The 15,739-nt window shown below is 39.5% G+C and overlaps 1 protein-coding gene across 1 annotated transcript in view; it reads left to right on the top strand.

Moving 5' to 3' along the window:
• The window catches only part of LOC113091518 (NACHT, LRR and PYD domains-containing protein 3-like), a 39,523-nt gene extending 24,132 nt beyond the window's left edge, over nucleotides 1-15,391 (top strand). Inside the window, exons 6-10 of the mRNA XM_026257093.1 lie at nucleotides 3,823-3,996; nucleotides 4,112-4,285; nucleotides 5,717-5,890; nucleotides 7,321-7,367; nucleotides 12,444-15,391. Coding sequence (XP_026112878.1) covers nucleotides 3,823-3,996; nucleotides 4,112-4,285; nucleotides 5,717-5,890; nucleotides 7,321-7,367; nucleotides 12,444-12,970 — 1,096 coding nt within the window. The 3' untranslated portion in view covers nucleotides 12,971-15,391. The remainder of the gene's footprint in view (nucleotides 1-3,822; nucleotides 3,997-4,111; nucleotides 4,286-5,716; nucleotides 5,891-7,320; nucleotides 7,368-12,443) is intronic.
• The last annotated feature ends 348 nt before the right edge of the window (nucleotides 15,392-15,739 follow it).

The raw sequence follows: 15,739 nt of genomic DNA, 5'->3' as shown, positions 1-15,739 counted from the left end.
TGAAAAACATTGTTGCAGTGACAGTTATTTAATAGTTGCAGTGACAGTTATTTAGTGATTTATGTCAGGAGTGCATAATAATAAATCCGTATTATGCCACATTCTGAATAGAAATTCACCACTCACTCATATTCAGTCACGTCAGCATTGGTTTATTTGTGTTCAGACTCAATAAGGATTTATAGACCAAAGATGCATATCTGCTGAAATATATGTATATATTTATTGATGTTTACTTCATATTTCTTCAGACAGAATTGTCATTTCTATCCATTTTTCCACTGATTTACGTGATCTGATGATAAACAGCCTCTCCCAGCGATCTGTGTGTGTGTGCTGTGCTGGTGAGAACTTTAGCTACACTGTGTTTTTAAACTCAAATCCTACATCAACAATTTTTAAAATACATTTAAAAAATATGTTTTTAATATTTTTATTTTAGTTTTTATGTTTGAGCTTCTATATCTCTATTATCATAACAGTCTGAGTGATTCTGATTCCTGAACAGTAAACTTTGAAGTGTCAGCTTTGTGAACAAATGTTGATTATGTATCTAGTCAGAAAGAATCATGAGCAGAAACTTTTTTATTTTGGGTATGTCATTTCTGTCTCCATGCCAAAAATGGGGGGTGACTGGTAAGGGGTTAAATTCAACACTGCGCATACAGGAACTGCAGGAAAGGCAGTAGATCACTGATGTGTGATCATCATCTGCTGCTAGACAGCCTCACCAGCAGGTGTCACTAGCGGCTGTAGACAAGGCCAACATAACGGCTTGAGAGAGGCACTAATTGTTAATTTCATTCACAAAACTAAAAAATTACAGAAATGGAAAGTATATATGATGATCATCCTGGCCAATATATATTCAGAAAATATGGTAAACAAGGCAAAAGCTGTGTTTGTTTAATTCAATGTCTTCACGATTGCTTTCCCTGTGCATAACCTACATGTGAGTACAAACCAGATTCCAAAAAAGTTGGAACACTGTTCAAATTGTGAATAAAAACAGAATGCAATGATGTGGAAGTTTATAAATTTCAATATTTTATTCAGAATACAACATAGAGGACATATTAAATGGTGAAACTAAGAAATATATAATTTTAAGGGAAAAATAAGTTAATTTTAAATTTCATGGCATCAACACATCTCAAAAATTTTGGACAAGACCATGTTTACCACTGTGTGGCATCCCCTCTTCTTTTTATAATATTCTGCAAATGTCTGGGGACTGAGGAGACAAGTTGCTCAAGTTTAGGAATAGGAATGTTGTCCCTTTCTTTTCTAATACAGGCTTCTAAATACTCAACTGTCTTATGTCTTCTTTGTCACATCTTCCTCTTTATGATCTGCCAAATGTTTTCTATGGGTGAAAGATCTGGACTGCAGGCTGGCCATTTCAGTACCTGGATGCTTCTTCTACACAGCTATGATGTTGTAATTAATGCATTATGTGGTCTGGTATTGGCATGTTGGAAAATGCAAGGTCTTCCCTGAAAGAGACGACGTCTGGATGGGAGCATATGTTTTTCTGGAACTTGGATATACGTTTCAGTATTGATGGTTCCTTTCCAGATGTGTAAGCTGCCACACACACACTCATGCAACCTCATTCTATCAGAGATGCAGGCTTATGAACTGAGCGATGGTTGTCCTTCTCCTTTTTAGTCCGGATGACATGGCGTCCCAGTTTTCCTAAAAACCTCAAATTATGATTAATCTGACCACAGAACAGTTTTCCACTTGGCCACAGTCGATTTTAAATAAGCCTTGGCCCAGAGAAAATGCTTGTGCTTCTAGATCATGTTAAGATATAGCTTCTTTTTTGACCTATAGAGTTTTATCCGGCAATGGCGATTGGCACGGTGGATTTTGTTCACCCACAATGTTTTCTGGAAGTATTCCTTAGCCCATGTTGTGATTTCCATTACAGTAGCATTCCTGTTTGTGATGTAGTGCCATCTAAGGGCCCAAAGATCACGGGCATCCAGTATGGTTTTCAGCCTTGACCCGTATGCACAGAGATTGTTCCAGATTCTCTGAATCTATGGATGATATTATGCACTGTAGATGATGATAACTTCAAACTCTTTGCAGTTTTTCTCTGAGAAACTCCTTTCTGATATTGCTCCACAATTTTTCACCGCAGCATTGGGGAAATTGGTGATCCTCTGTCCATCCTGACTTTGTCATTCTGCCATTCTGAGAGGCTCTTTTTATACCCAATCATGTTGCCAATTGACCTAAAAGTTGCAAATTGGTCCTCCAGCTGTTCCTTATATGTACATTTCACTTTTCCGGCCTCTTATTGCTACCTGTTCCAACTTTTTTTTGATTGTGTAGCTCTCATGAAATCCAACATTAGCCAATATTTGGCATGACATTTCAAAATGTCGAGCCAATATTTGGCATGACATTTCAAAATGTCTAAATTTCAACATTTGAAAAATGTTGAAATAAGTTTAAGAGATTTGTAAATTATTACATTGTCCCAACTTTTTTGGAATGGGGTTTGTAGCTTTCCCTACCTCAAACAAGATCATAACCTTTTTCCCAACCGATGCTGATGCACAGATCAAATACTAGGTCTGAGGAAAACATACAGTATTGTTTTTTTATATTTATATGCATGCTTATATGTGCTGCAGTACATGGGTTTCCCTCATACATCACACCCCAGGATTCCCCCAACAAGCAAAACACTGCCTAATCAGTTTGCACCGTTTCTACATGCATTTAGCTTTGATTTGAAAGAAAACAGCGGATCCTTGTGGCGCAGCTGATACAGAAGTGTATACGCAGCATACGGTGATATGGAGAGATGAAGGAGACTGATGACAATGGAATTATTGAATGTAGTCTTTATTGTAGTTTCATCACTTACAAAAAGTACTCTCGCACTTTATAATGTTATGGTTGAACCATTGATTGGATTGATTGGATTTTGCCGATACTGATAGCTAGGTTGGACCACACTGGACGATACCGATTAATTAACCAATAGTTTTTAAAATGGATAATGAACAAAAACTAAAATAGTGCTTTATTTAAAAAAACAGTAATGAACCATCCTGGTAGTAGTAATAATAATAAAAGTAATAATAATATTAATAGTAATAGTATATTTTTTAAATTACCACACTCTAATAGGGCCCTGTGAAATCTGTTTTATTTTTTCCTAATTCTGTTATTTCTGTTTTAATTCTTCTGTATTCTGTTTTTTCTCCTTTTTAATAGTTAAATTAAAGTTTATTAATCAAAAAGCAAGTCTAATTAATTAAAAAACTTAACCATGAAACCACATAAAAAAATTATGATATATACAAATATTCATTAGATCATGTTGTTAAAATACATCAGTTAGGATTAGAGGCAGTTTTAGGCGACCGAATATACAGTTTGTACAGTATACAAACTAAAAATTAATGCAATTAATATCAAATAAAAAGCACTTCATGATATTTTCTGATTTTCCATTATCTAATCTAAAGTGAGTAAAAGTAATATTTATGGTAAATAAGTTGTTAATCAAGCATTATCAAATTCTTTAAATAAGAGCTTTGTTATTGTTAGTTAAAGTGACAATGATGAACTCACTATATGTATATAGTCTATTAATGTATTAACTAAAATTTATAAATTAGTAATGAACTACAATAGTCTTAAAATGAATTATAAGTGCTTTGTTTTTCTATAATTATTATAAAATGTAACCATGTGAAGTAATTGAACTGTATTTAGCACAAACATGCACTCCGGATTATACATTATATAAACTCATATATTCACATTAATATAACTGTTTTGTTCTTTACACAGGCTATGTGGATGTAATCTCACTGCTCAATCCTGTGAGAGTTTGTCTTTAGCTCTACAATCCTCAAATTCCCATCTAAATGTGCTGGACCTGAGTAACAATGACCTGCAGGATTCAGGAGTGAAGCTGCTTTCTGAAGGATTGAAGAGTCCATACTCTAAGCTGAAGATATTGAGGTGTTTGAATTTGAAATACTTTAAACTTGCAAAACAATGCAAAATAATGAATTACTAAAAAAATCACAATGTTAAAATTTCTTCTGTATGTAATTACTGAGTTCTTCTTGTTTAGAATTTCCATCTGTAACCTCACTGCTCAGTCTTGTGAGAGTTTGTCATCAGTTCTACAATCCTCAAATTCCCATTTAACTGAGCTGGACCTGAGTAACAATGACCTGCAGGATTCAGGAGTGAAGTTTCTTTCTGATGGACTGAAGAGTCTAAACTGTCAGCTGGAGAGACTTAGGTAAATGGTTTACCATAAAATAATTAACAAAATGCTTCCACAAATGTTACCATTTAGCCTCTCAATGGAATTCCAGAAATAGAGACGAAAACAACATTTGCAGGCATTTTGTTTCATATTTATGCATTATGTTTGTAGAAGTGGATTTTAAGATTGAAATTGCCTGAAACAATTACTAACTTCAAAACTGCTACATTTCTAAATATATTTTCTCTAACGGCACTGATCAAGCAAGCAGCACTATTTAGCAGCATCGTAGCTAGGGTCCAAAATTTACCTTCATAGCTGACTGGGCCGGGGCTCGCCTGAGCCACATCATTATACAGGGCTCATTCCTTCATTAGGTGACGTGGAGGAATGCATGGTAAAAACTAATCCAAAACATTAAAGAAAAAAAAGGAAAATAAACACAGGGAAATGGAATGGCCCTTACTGTTGGGAATGCTGTTATGTCACAGTCTCTCAGACAGGAAGGGATGAGGAGATGCTAGAGAATACTTTGGAGTTTATTTAAAAAACAAAGAGACAACGAACATCAGGGATGACAATTAAGACCTTCAACATATAAATGTTACTACTTTTACGACATATACGACATGGAACAGCAAACAAGGGAGAATAGAATTGGCTAAAACTAAATAGGGCAGATAACAGGGTGCAGACAGGTGAGGAGGATAACTGATAATGAGACACAAATGGAGACAAATTCACATGACAAGGACGGGCACAGAAAAGACCAAATAAGGATAATAGGAACAAAAATGTGACAAAAAGTGAGTCTAGAAAAATTTTACGGAAAAAAAAAATGAATTTGAGGGGGAAAATGGGCCCTAAGTAAGGTTCACTTTTGTGTCCCTTTAGGTGGTTATCTGTGATTTAAGGTTTATCTAAAATCTCAGATAACAGCTCTGAAAGCGTTTTTAGGTCTCAAACGAACTAGGTGTTAAAATACCCTATTAGAAGTAGAAGTAAATATGCCACTCTCACAAATAGAATTAAGCACAAAATGACATCAAATCATTATCCAGGAATTTAAAATTAATATTATAAATATTAAATATGGTCATTTGCAGTTAGAAGAGATGCTTGAACCAGCCTGACCAGTCAAATGACTGAGAATGCTGAAGTCTGAGGATGTCCTCATATATGCACATTATTATGAATGAGGCTTGTGTGTATAGCATGTTTCTATGCTCCTACCTCCTCAGCACATTGCTCAGTCACAAACAAGCTAATTGGAAATCATCATAAAGTCTGTTCTGTCTCTGTTAATATTACACATTTGACATGACTGACAAGATCAGAATGACACCAAATACACATATTTTTATTGAATAATCAGTTCAATACACAGAAAGGATACAACACATAATGTGACATACAGAACAAACAAACTAATGTGATGTGGACCGTTGCTGTATGTTTTTATAGGTTGTCTGGCTGTATGGTGACAGAGGAGGGCTGTTGTTATGTGCCTTCAGCTCTGACTTCAAACCCCTCATGCTTGAGAGAGCTGGATCTAAGCTATAATCACCCTGGAGATTCAGGAGTCAACCTGCTCTCTGAAAAACTGGAGGATCCAAACTGCTCACTGGATAAATTCAAGTATGTCGAGCAGGAAGAGGTTTTAAGTTTTATTGTTTAAAGGGGTGGTGAAATGCTCATTTTCACTCAATATCCTGTTAATCTTGAGTACCTCTAGAGTAGTACTGCATCCTTCATAACTCCAAAAAGTCTTTAATTTTATTATATTCATAAGAGAAAGATAGTCTGTACCGATTTTTCCCGGAAAAACACGACCGGCTGGAGGCGTGACGTGTGGGCGTAGCTAAATAATCACGAGCGACAGTAGGCTTTTGCGTTGAGAGCATGTGGAAGCTGTGACATTACCATGAGGAAAAAACCATCATCCAAAACAAACCATGGCTTACAGTCAGATTCAGCCGATCATTTATGATCCAGAATCAGATCCCGAGGCTGAAACTGAATGAGAGCAGCAGCAGCAACGACTCGCTCCGAGCGGGGCTCGAACCTGGGTCTCCGGCATGGGAGGCGGACGCACTAACAAGGAGTCAGAGATATTTTAAGCAGTTTTACTCACCGCCTGCGGTTCCAACACACGATCGTGACCCTTTTTCGTTGGGATTGCATCATCCTTAAGAAATAAACGATACGCAAATCCGTCGTCAAACTGGGCCTTGTTTGTAAAACAAGCATCTTCGAAATGCAGGGAACAAACAAAAACACTTGTACAACTCCGTTGATGCTCTGTAAAAATAAACCCCATCCACTGGTCCCTTAATGCTGTTTTCTTTGGTAATCTGTGCAGGGTTGTCTTGCCCTGGCAACCAAAAACACACTTCTTTTGTGACTTTTAGCGATGCTCTCGCTCTGATCAGTGAATCGCTCTGATCAGTGAAATGTCTGTGCTCAGCCTCGCTATACGGGAGCCCGCGCTCTTCCGGCAGACGTGCCCTAGGACCCATATAAGGAAATTCCACTCCATCTAACGTCACACAGAGCCATACTCTAAAAAAACTTTCCGAAACTTGTGACAAACTGGAAGGAGTATTTTGGGAACAAAAATACTCCTTCAAACGTACAACTTAATTTAAGAGTTAAGAGTTAAGAGTGCAATGTTAACATGAAACCTGCACCATTTCTGATACACTTACAGTAGGCAGTGTTCAATAAACAGATGTTTTACTGAATTCTCCTGAGGTGAAATTTAGTGCAGTCCCTTATCAGGATACGTATCATATTGTGACTTTACTGATGATACACAGCCCTACTAGCAACCATCCCATATACTCTAGAAACTGCACAGCCCTAGCAACCAAGTTGAGTACCTTAGCAACTGTATAACAACACCCTAGAAACCACCCTGAATATGTTATCAATTGCAAAGCAACTTAATCACATACCTTGTCTATAACGTAGCAACTCCCTAGCAACCACCCTGAGTACATTTTATAGTAACTGCATAGCAACAGCCATTTGTTCACTGACTGAATGTGGCTCTGTGTGTTTTCTAGTGTGGATCATGGAGGAGAATCCAGGATTACAACAGGACTACAGAAATGTATGTCTAAACACTCTCTCTCTCGCTCTCTCTCTCTCTAAAAAAACCTAAAAAGTCTGTTTGATTCACTTCAGATTAAAAATATATCACTACAAAAGTTATAAACCTGACACAGTGGTTACTTGTGGATCATTTCAGGTATTTCTGGGGTCCGCCAAACACACCACCAGTTTATAGTCATTGTGGGGATTGAACCTATTTTATAATTTTTGTAAAGTTTTTAAAAAGTAGTAAACTGACTTCAACACATTTTTTAAAGCAGTTTGTAAAAAGACAATATAATCTACTCTGAATACAAACCCGATTCCACAAAAATTGGGTCACTGTACAAATTGTGAGTGAAAAAGGAATGAAATAATTTACAATCTCATGAATTTAGATTTTATTCACAACAGAATATAGATAACATATCAAATGCTGAATGTGAGACATTTTGAAATATCATGCCAAATATTGGCATAAAACATTTTAAAAAGAAGTCATTAATCCTAAAACATTCCAAAAGAATGGACTCGTACACAGTTTACCAATTAAATACACACAGTTAGAAAGAGACCGTAATAAAGTCTACTTTAACAGAAGGGACAAGCCCCACAGCAAATCAGTGCATACAAATTCATAAACCAAGTGACAAATCAAAAAGAAACTACAACAAAAGAAACAAACACAAGCTCCCCTTCTGTTAAGCTTCAGTACCACATCTAGTCAAATATTGACCTGTAGATATAAATGCACAGAACAATCAGAGGAGCAGCAATCCAGCACTGTGATGGCCACACAGTCAGCTGCAAGCACTGGGGTGGATGGAGTCCTTGATGACTTTAACAGCTCTGCTTTTGCAGCGTTTGAAGTAGATGTCCTGCAGAGAGGGGAGAGCAGACCCTGAGATGTGCTCAGCTAAGCGCACCACTCTTTGCAGGGCTTTGCAGTCTTGACTGGAGCTGTTCCCATACCACACTGAGTCAATACACTTTCTATGGACCCTAAATAGAAGGTTTTCAGGATTGCTGCTGAGAAACTGAATTTCTTCAGCTGTCGCAGATGGTACAGTCTTTTCCTGGCTATATTAACCTGTGTTTGAATCTGGGTAGTCCAAGTCAGGTCCTCGGAGATGTTTATACCAAGGTACTTGAAGCTGCTCACCCTCTCCACAGGGACTTGCTGATCATAAGAGGAGTATAGGGCTGCTGCTGTCTCTTCCTGAAGTTAACAATCAGCTTTTTATAGTTTTGCTCATATTCAAAGTGAGCAACATGATTTTAGTTTCTCTACCTCATCCAAGTATGCAGTCTCATTGTTGTGAATGATGCCCAGAACGACGATATCATCAGTAAATTTGATAATAGATGTGGAGCTGTGGGAAGACACACAGTCATGCATGTAGAGAGAGTAGAGCAGGGGACTCAAGACACAGCCATGTGGGGCTCCTACATTCAGGGGGATGGAGTTAGAGGTGAATTGGCCCACTTTCACAACTTGAGGTCTGCCTGTGAGGAAGTTTTGAATCCAGTTGCAGAGTGAAGAATTCAGGAAGGTCTATGAGTTAAGAAACTAGCTTTATGGGGACTATATTATTGAAAGCTGAGCTATAGTTGATTTGCAGCCTTACATAGTTCCCTTTATTGCTGTCAATGTGCATGAAAGAAGATTGCAGGATGTGAGAGATGGGATCATCAGTAGATCTTTTGGGGGCGATAAGAAAACTGAAGAAGGTCCAAAGTATCCGGGATAAAAGAGCAAATGTAGTTTTTAACCAGTCTCTCAAAGACGCTCATGACTATGGATGTGAGAGCAACTAGATGACAAGAGGGTTTATTGTTCTTAAGCACAGGGATGATGAGAGAAGGTCCTTATAATTACTGTTTCAGTTGCTTGCTCATCTAGCGTGTTTACAAAGCTTAATGCTACATCTGTGAAATCACTGATGTCAGATGAACTTGCCCAAAACATGTCCCAGTCTACATCATCAAGAGCCGCCTGTAGCATGGCTTCATAGTGGCTGACCAGCGCGACACCACCCTCTGCACCGGGGGTTGTTGAATGAGCCTTTGTTTATATTCCGGTTTGAGGAAAATGGCGGCATTATCCAATTTGCCAAAAGCTGGTAGTGAGCAAGCTTTTTAGGCATTCTTAAATTGAGTGTAGCAATGAACCAGTGAATTCAGTCCTATGGTTGGATAGGAAACATGTTGATAAAAGTTCAGCATAACCTGCCTGAGGTTGGCTTTGTTAAAGTTCCCAGCGATGATAAAAGCAGCATCAGGATGTTTGTTGATGTTGCCGCTGAGCACATCATGAAGCTTAGACAAAGCCAAGCCGGTGTCTGCTTGTGGTGGGATGTAACAGAAGTAATGATGATCGATGAAAACTCCTGGGGCAGATAAGATAGGTGGAAAATAATGGATAAATATTTCAAATTAGGCAAGCAGGAGCATGGCGGAGTGGAGATATTCCTGGGGTCACACTTTTTCTTATTAATCATGAAACATACTCCTCAACCTTTGGATTTACCGTCCTTGTTTGTTCTATTTATCCGTACAACAGAGACGTTTCAGACGACATTACAACAGTGTATGGGACCAAGGTCGTGAGCCATGTTTCAGACAAACAAAGGATGTTAAAGTCCCTAATGTCCCGTTGGAAACTTATCCTGGCCCTAAGATGGTCCATCTTATTCACCAGAGACTGGACATTGGCGAGCAGAATGCTTGGAAGAGGGACATTTGATACCTAAATGTGTATGGCTATCAGCTGATAGGTGGACTATTATCTTAAGACACCTCAGTTGGGAGTCTTCAGCAATACAGGAAAAAAAAAAAATCACTGTATACATTGTGTGTCAAGTTACTGCATCTTCATGATCTTACAAATGTAAGGGAGTCTGAATGGCAAGAGGTATTTGGATTAGATGCTTCCCCGAAGGGCAGCTAGAGGACCTTGTACAAACCTCTTCAGTGGAGATTAGTGCATGGTATAATAAGAGCACGTCTTGATCCTCAGGTGAGGGATGGATGCTCTTTCTGTGATATACAAGAAACTTTTTCATCTATTTAAAAATTTTGCTAGATTACAACTGTTTCAAACAATAGATGGGTGGTGTCAGAACCTGAGAGAAGCTTTCTCACCTATGTTTTAAATATGTGTCTGAATATAAAAAAGTAAAAAGGAGTCTTATGTATTATTCAACTTTTTATTTGGGCAAGTTAAAGTGTCCATTTGGTTGTCACGTAAATAAATATTGTCCGGTAATGAGTCTTGTGAAGTTAATTCAGTCCTCAGGGGTTTAATAAAATCGAATACACATACTACAAATTGGTTAATAACCTTGAAACTTTAAAATAAAAATGGATTGTAAATCAATGTGTTTGTATGGAAGTTTTAAGCGGCCATGCATTATAATTTTTTTCCTTCTTGTTTTCTCGTTATAATGACTTAATTATCTTGTTATTCCGACATAACAGAGTTGTTTTCTCGTCATCACGACATAATGAAAGTGTAACGATACTATCTCCATACTCATCGGGAAGAAGGAGGCGGGAACCGGCGCACAATCAAAACATTTGAATAATTCAAAAATAAACACAAAACAGCACACCAGCCCCTCACGGATGACTGGTGTGCTCAAAATAAAAAGCAAACATAAAATAATGTCCCAGACCTGGTCCTCTCTCGTCCTTCACGGTCGTCGCTCCAGTCTTATATCCTTCCATCTCCTACGTGGGACTCGATATCGGCGGTGGGGCGCAGGTGCAGCTCATCTTCAATCACTACACCTGGCCTCACTCCTCGTTCCCACGCCTCTCGGCCCCGCCCCACTCGCCACATACCCCCATCGCCCCTCGCAGGCCGGACTGCGCTCTACTCTGCGCTCACGGGGACCTATGGGAACCTGGGGGTAGGACAGACGAGGCGAGAGAAAAGGAGATGGAAGGAGGAGCGACAGAGACGAGAGAGGGGAGAGAGAAAAAAAAAAAAGCAAAATTCCGGTTCCCAGGCGCACTGCTGCTCGGCCCTCCACCAGCTGGGTGATCTCCTCCGCGGTGCCTGGTGGTGGCACTGGACGGCCCTCGACGGACGGCGTGACACTCATCCGCCACCCGATGGACGGCGACGGCTCCTCCGGTTTTGGGCAGCGGCAGGAGTCCCCCGTTCCCTGCCCCTCTGGATTCCATCGCGGAGGCTGCAGGCTCCGGCCCCCTGGCGAACGGCGCCGACTCCTCCGCTCCCTCACGGACGGCAGCCGCCCCTCCATATCGTGGGCGGCCGGCAGCGAGCTCGCCCATCCCCGGCCACTCGCTCCAGCCCACCGCCTCGAGCGTCCATGGCGGCACATACCTCGCCAGCTCGAGGGCACCGCGGATTCACCACAGTGGCGAGGGATCTTCAGCGGCGCGTCCCTCCTTCTCCCGGGCTTCGGCACCACTGTAACGATACGATCTCCATACTCATCGGGAAGAAGGAGGCGGGAACCGGCTCAATCAAAACATTTTAATAATTCAAAAATAAATACAAAACAGCGCAAAATAAAAAGCAAACATAAAATAATGTCCCAGGCCTGGTCCTCTCTCGTCCTTCACGGTCGTCGCTCTAGTCTTATATCCTTCCATCTCCTACGTGGGACTCGATATCGGCGGTGGGGCGCATGTGCAGCTCATCTTCAATCACTACACCTGGCCTCACTCCTCGTTCCCACGCCTCTCGGCCCCGCTCCACTCGCCACAGAAAGTTTTTTTTTTTTTTACCATGATTGTTTGATCTACAGTTGCTATAGTAACAAACTCAACTTTGACATGCATCTGATGGACAACCGGTCTTACAAAAAGCTAATTTTGCTTCGCCTAGTTATAATGTATACAATACATAAACAAATGCTGATCAATCACTGTTGATTTTTCCAGAGACAGTAGACCAAACTTTTTGTTGATAATATGATGAAATGTGATGCTTAATTACCTGTACATTCTGCTTTGGCAAAACTAATTTTTTTTGGTATTAAAATGTTTTTTAAAGTCTCTCTCTCTCTCTCTCACACACACACACACACATTAATTGTTATGTCTCTTTTCTTGTGTTCAGATGCATGTTTTCTCACACTGGATCCAAACACAGCAAACACTCATCTCATTCTGTCTGAGGAGAACAGAAAGGTGACAGGTGTGGATGAGTCTCAGTCGTATCCTGATCATCCAGACAGATTTGGTGATGTGTGTCAGGTGTTGTGTAGAGAGAGTGTGTGTGGACGCTGTTACTGGGAGATTGAGTGGAGTGGAGATTATGGTGTGTTTATATCAGTGTCATATAAGAGCATCAACAGGAAGGGACGGGGTGAGGAGTGTGTGTTTGGATTTAATGATAAGTCCTGGAGTTTGTTCTGCTCTCCTGACAGTTTCTCATTTAGACACAATAACAAACATACTGTTCTCCCTGTGAACTCCATCATCAGTAGAATAGGTGTGTATGTGGATCACGGTGCAGGAACTCTTTCCTTCTACAGCGTCTCTGACACATTGAACCTCATCCACACAGTCCAGACCACATTCACTCAGCCGCTCTATCCTGGTTTTGATGTTCATTATTGTGGATCATCAGTGAAACTGTGTTAATGAATCAGATGAGACTGACGACTAATAATAATAGGGGAGGTGTTGGCACAGTGGATAAGACACACCACCTTTGGTGTAAGAGACCCGGGTTCGAATCCACTGTGAGACACCAGTGTGTCCTTGAGCAAGACACTTAACCCCTAGTTGCTCCAGAGGTGTGCAACTTCTGACATATATAGCAATTGTAAGTCTCTTTGGATAAAAGCGTCAGCTAAATGAATAATTGTAAATGTAATACTGTATGAGGTTCCATTTGTGCCAAAAATTATGTCGCCATGTTGTCTGTCTATGCTATGTGTCGTCTCAACTTACTCCTGTCTTCTGTCCTTGTCTTTTGACTGTGTCGTCTTGCGTGTCAATGCTGCTTGTGTCATGACTATGCGTCGTTTCCCTCTGTCGTTACTATGTGTCGTCTTCCATGTCTATGCTATGTGTCGTTTCCCTCGGTCATTACTATGTGTACGGTGTACATTTTAGGACATCCTCAGACCTCAGTCCAAATGAAAAGGCGTCATGCCTCAGACTGAAAGGCTTCAGTCATAGAACAAAACGGCATCGCGCCTCGGACTGAAAAGCTTCAGGTCTCAGGAAAAAACGACGTCAGGTGTCAGGTCTCATAGAATTAGGCATCAGACGAAATTAACTCAGGTGGAGTATCGCGTTGCCCCGCCCCATGTGACGTCACACATAAGCTGTTCAGAGGAAGTGGTGTATAATGGTTTATTGATGACAAAAGGAGGTAAGCAGTGTCTGATACATTATATTTTAACAGTTTTTTTCAAATGTTACACTTATTAAGTTATTCAGGGACGACAACATGCATTTCGAGAGTCATGTATGCATGTTTAAAAAGTTAGTTAGCCATATTGCAACCAGCAAGCTAGTAGTAAAAGTAGTAAAATTACCGTCCGAGGATGTCCTAAAATGTACACCGTACTCATAGTAATGACAGAGGGAAACGACGCGTAGCAACGACATGGAAGACGACACATAGTAATGACAGAGGGAAACAATGCATAGTCATGACGCAAGCAGCATTGACACGCAAGACGACACAGTCAAACGGCAAGGACAGATGACAGGAGTAAATTGAGACGACACATAGCATAGACAGACAACATGTCAACATAATTTTGGCACAAATGGAACCTCATAATACTGCAGCTGAACTTCTGTCACTGAAATAACAGTCAGAATAAATGTGCTTAAAATCCTCATACAGTATAGACAGTAGGTGCGTTTACATGGACACTTTTTGCTTCTATCGGATTGAATTCATTCTGATTGACTAATCAAAACGAAGTGTTTACATGAATGCTGAATATAGTGATCGGGTTGATGTGTGCGTTTACTGTCACAAGCTTCTGATCGGATTTACTCTTTTGACATGCACACACTGCGTGAATATTCAGAGTTTCCCGCTGCTGTCGCATTCTGTTTTAAAAAGCACACGTCATATTTATCTACTTCGGATCCTAATTAGGCAATGACCAGCACATGAACTGTTGTGCTACTTAACGTTACTTAAAAAAAAAAAAGGTTAAAAAGTGTCCCTTCCCGCACCCAAAACTAGTTGTCTATTGATGAGAGTTTTAAACAAGGACTGGTGGAACGTGGTCCTGTTCCACTTCACATACGCTGAGTGAAAGGGGAGATTTATAATGACAGGACACTTATTTATGACACTTTAGTCACCAGGAAGAATAGCTTGTTCTGTGCGTCATACGTCATTACGCTATGTCTACGTCACTGCGCATGCCCAGTACTTTCCAATAATCCGATCAAGCGTTTCCTCTTGCTCAGATTACAAAATCCTTACAATCCGATCAAAATTTTAGTCGGATCTGGCCAATTCAATCCGATTGACGTGTTTACATGTGACTCTTTTTATTCTGATTGTGCTTCTAGTCCTATTACGATCGGATTAGTAGTGTCCATGTAAACGCAGCTAGTGAGATCAGTATGTGTGTGTATTTATAAGAGAGTGTTTCTGTGTATCTACATTTGTGTTTTTATTGTAGTGTTAACATCATTCATTTCTATTACTATCAACATTTCCTTTCAATTTAAAAGTTCTTTACGAGTCATGTTTGTGAAAAGTACATGTAATTTATTTTTCTCTATTGTTTTTGTGCCTAAATAATACACAATGAGAAATGAACTTGAGATCAGAATTGAATTGATGCTTGTATCATGAATATAATTCCTCAAAAGACTTCAGGAGAGTTTCTGATGTAGAATAAAACATTAATCATTGCATTCAATAAAATATATTGTTACTACAGAAAAGCTGTTTTAAATTATTATGGGGTCTCTTTAAAGCTGTGATTTTATTTACTTATTTTAAATTTACTGGTTTTTATTTATCTAAATATGTAAAAATGTGATAGAATATGTATAATCTTTCTTGAATTGACAATAAAAACAGCCATTTTTTTATAAGTGCAAGTCTACGCATATAATTTACATATTACGTCAGCAATACAAACCAACCTGATTTATAATATTATAGCCTAACTATTATGATATATAATTTATTACATTCATTGAAATAAACAATTCTACTCCCCATAAATAAAACACCTGATGCTGTCGGGAGCTGACCAATTTTGTGAGATTCAGTTTGAAAGGAGTAGCACAAAGAAGTTGCGATTGTAACGCCTGTTATACTTTCCGCATGAGCAATCCAGACGCAGACATGGCCAGCAAGGATGCAGACTTCTTCAATTTATACTTGTGCAGGCTGATGGCCAGCTCTAATTGCCCAGA

The sequence above is a fragment of the Carassius auratus genome, unplaced genomic scaffold (genome assembly GCF_003368295.1).
Source record: "Carassius auratus strain Wakin unplaced genomic scaffold, ASM336829v1 scaf_tig00214205, whole genome shotgun sequence".
In the NCBI taxonomy this organism is placed as follows: Eukaryota; Metazoa; Chordata; class Actinopteri; order Cypriniformes; family Cyprinidae; genus Carassius; species Carassius auratus.
This window is presented reverse-complemented; position numbering and strand designations above follow the sequence as displayed.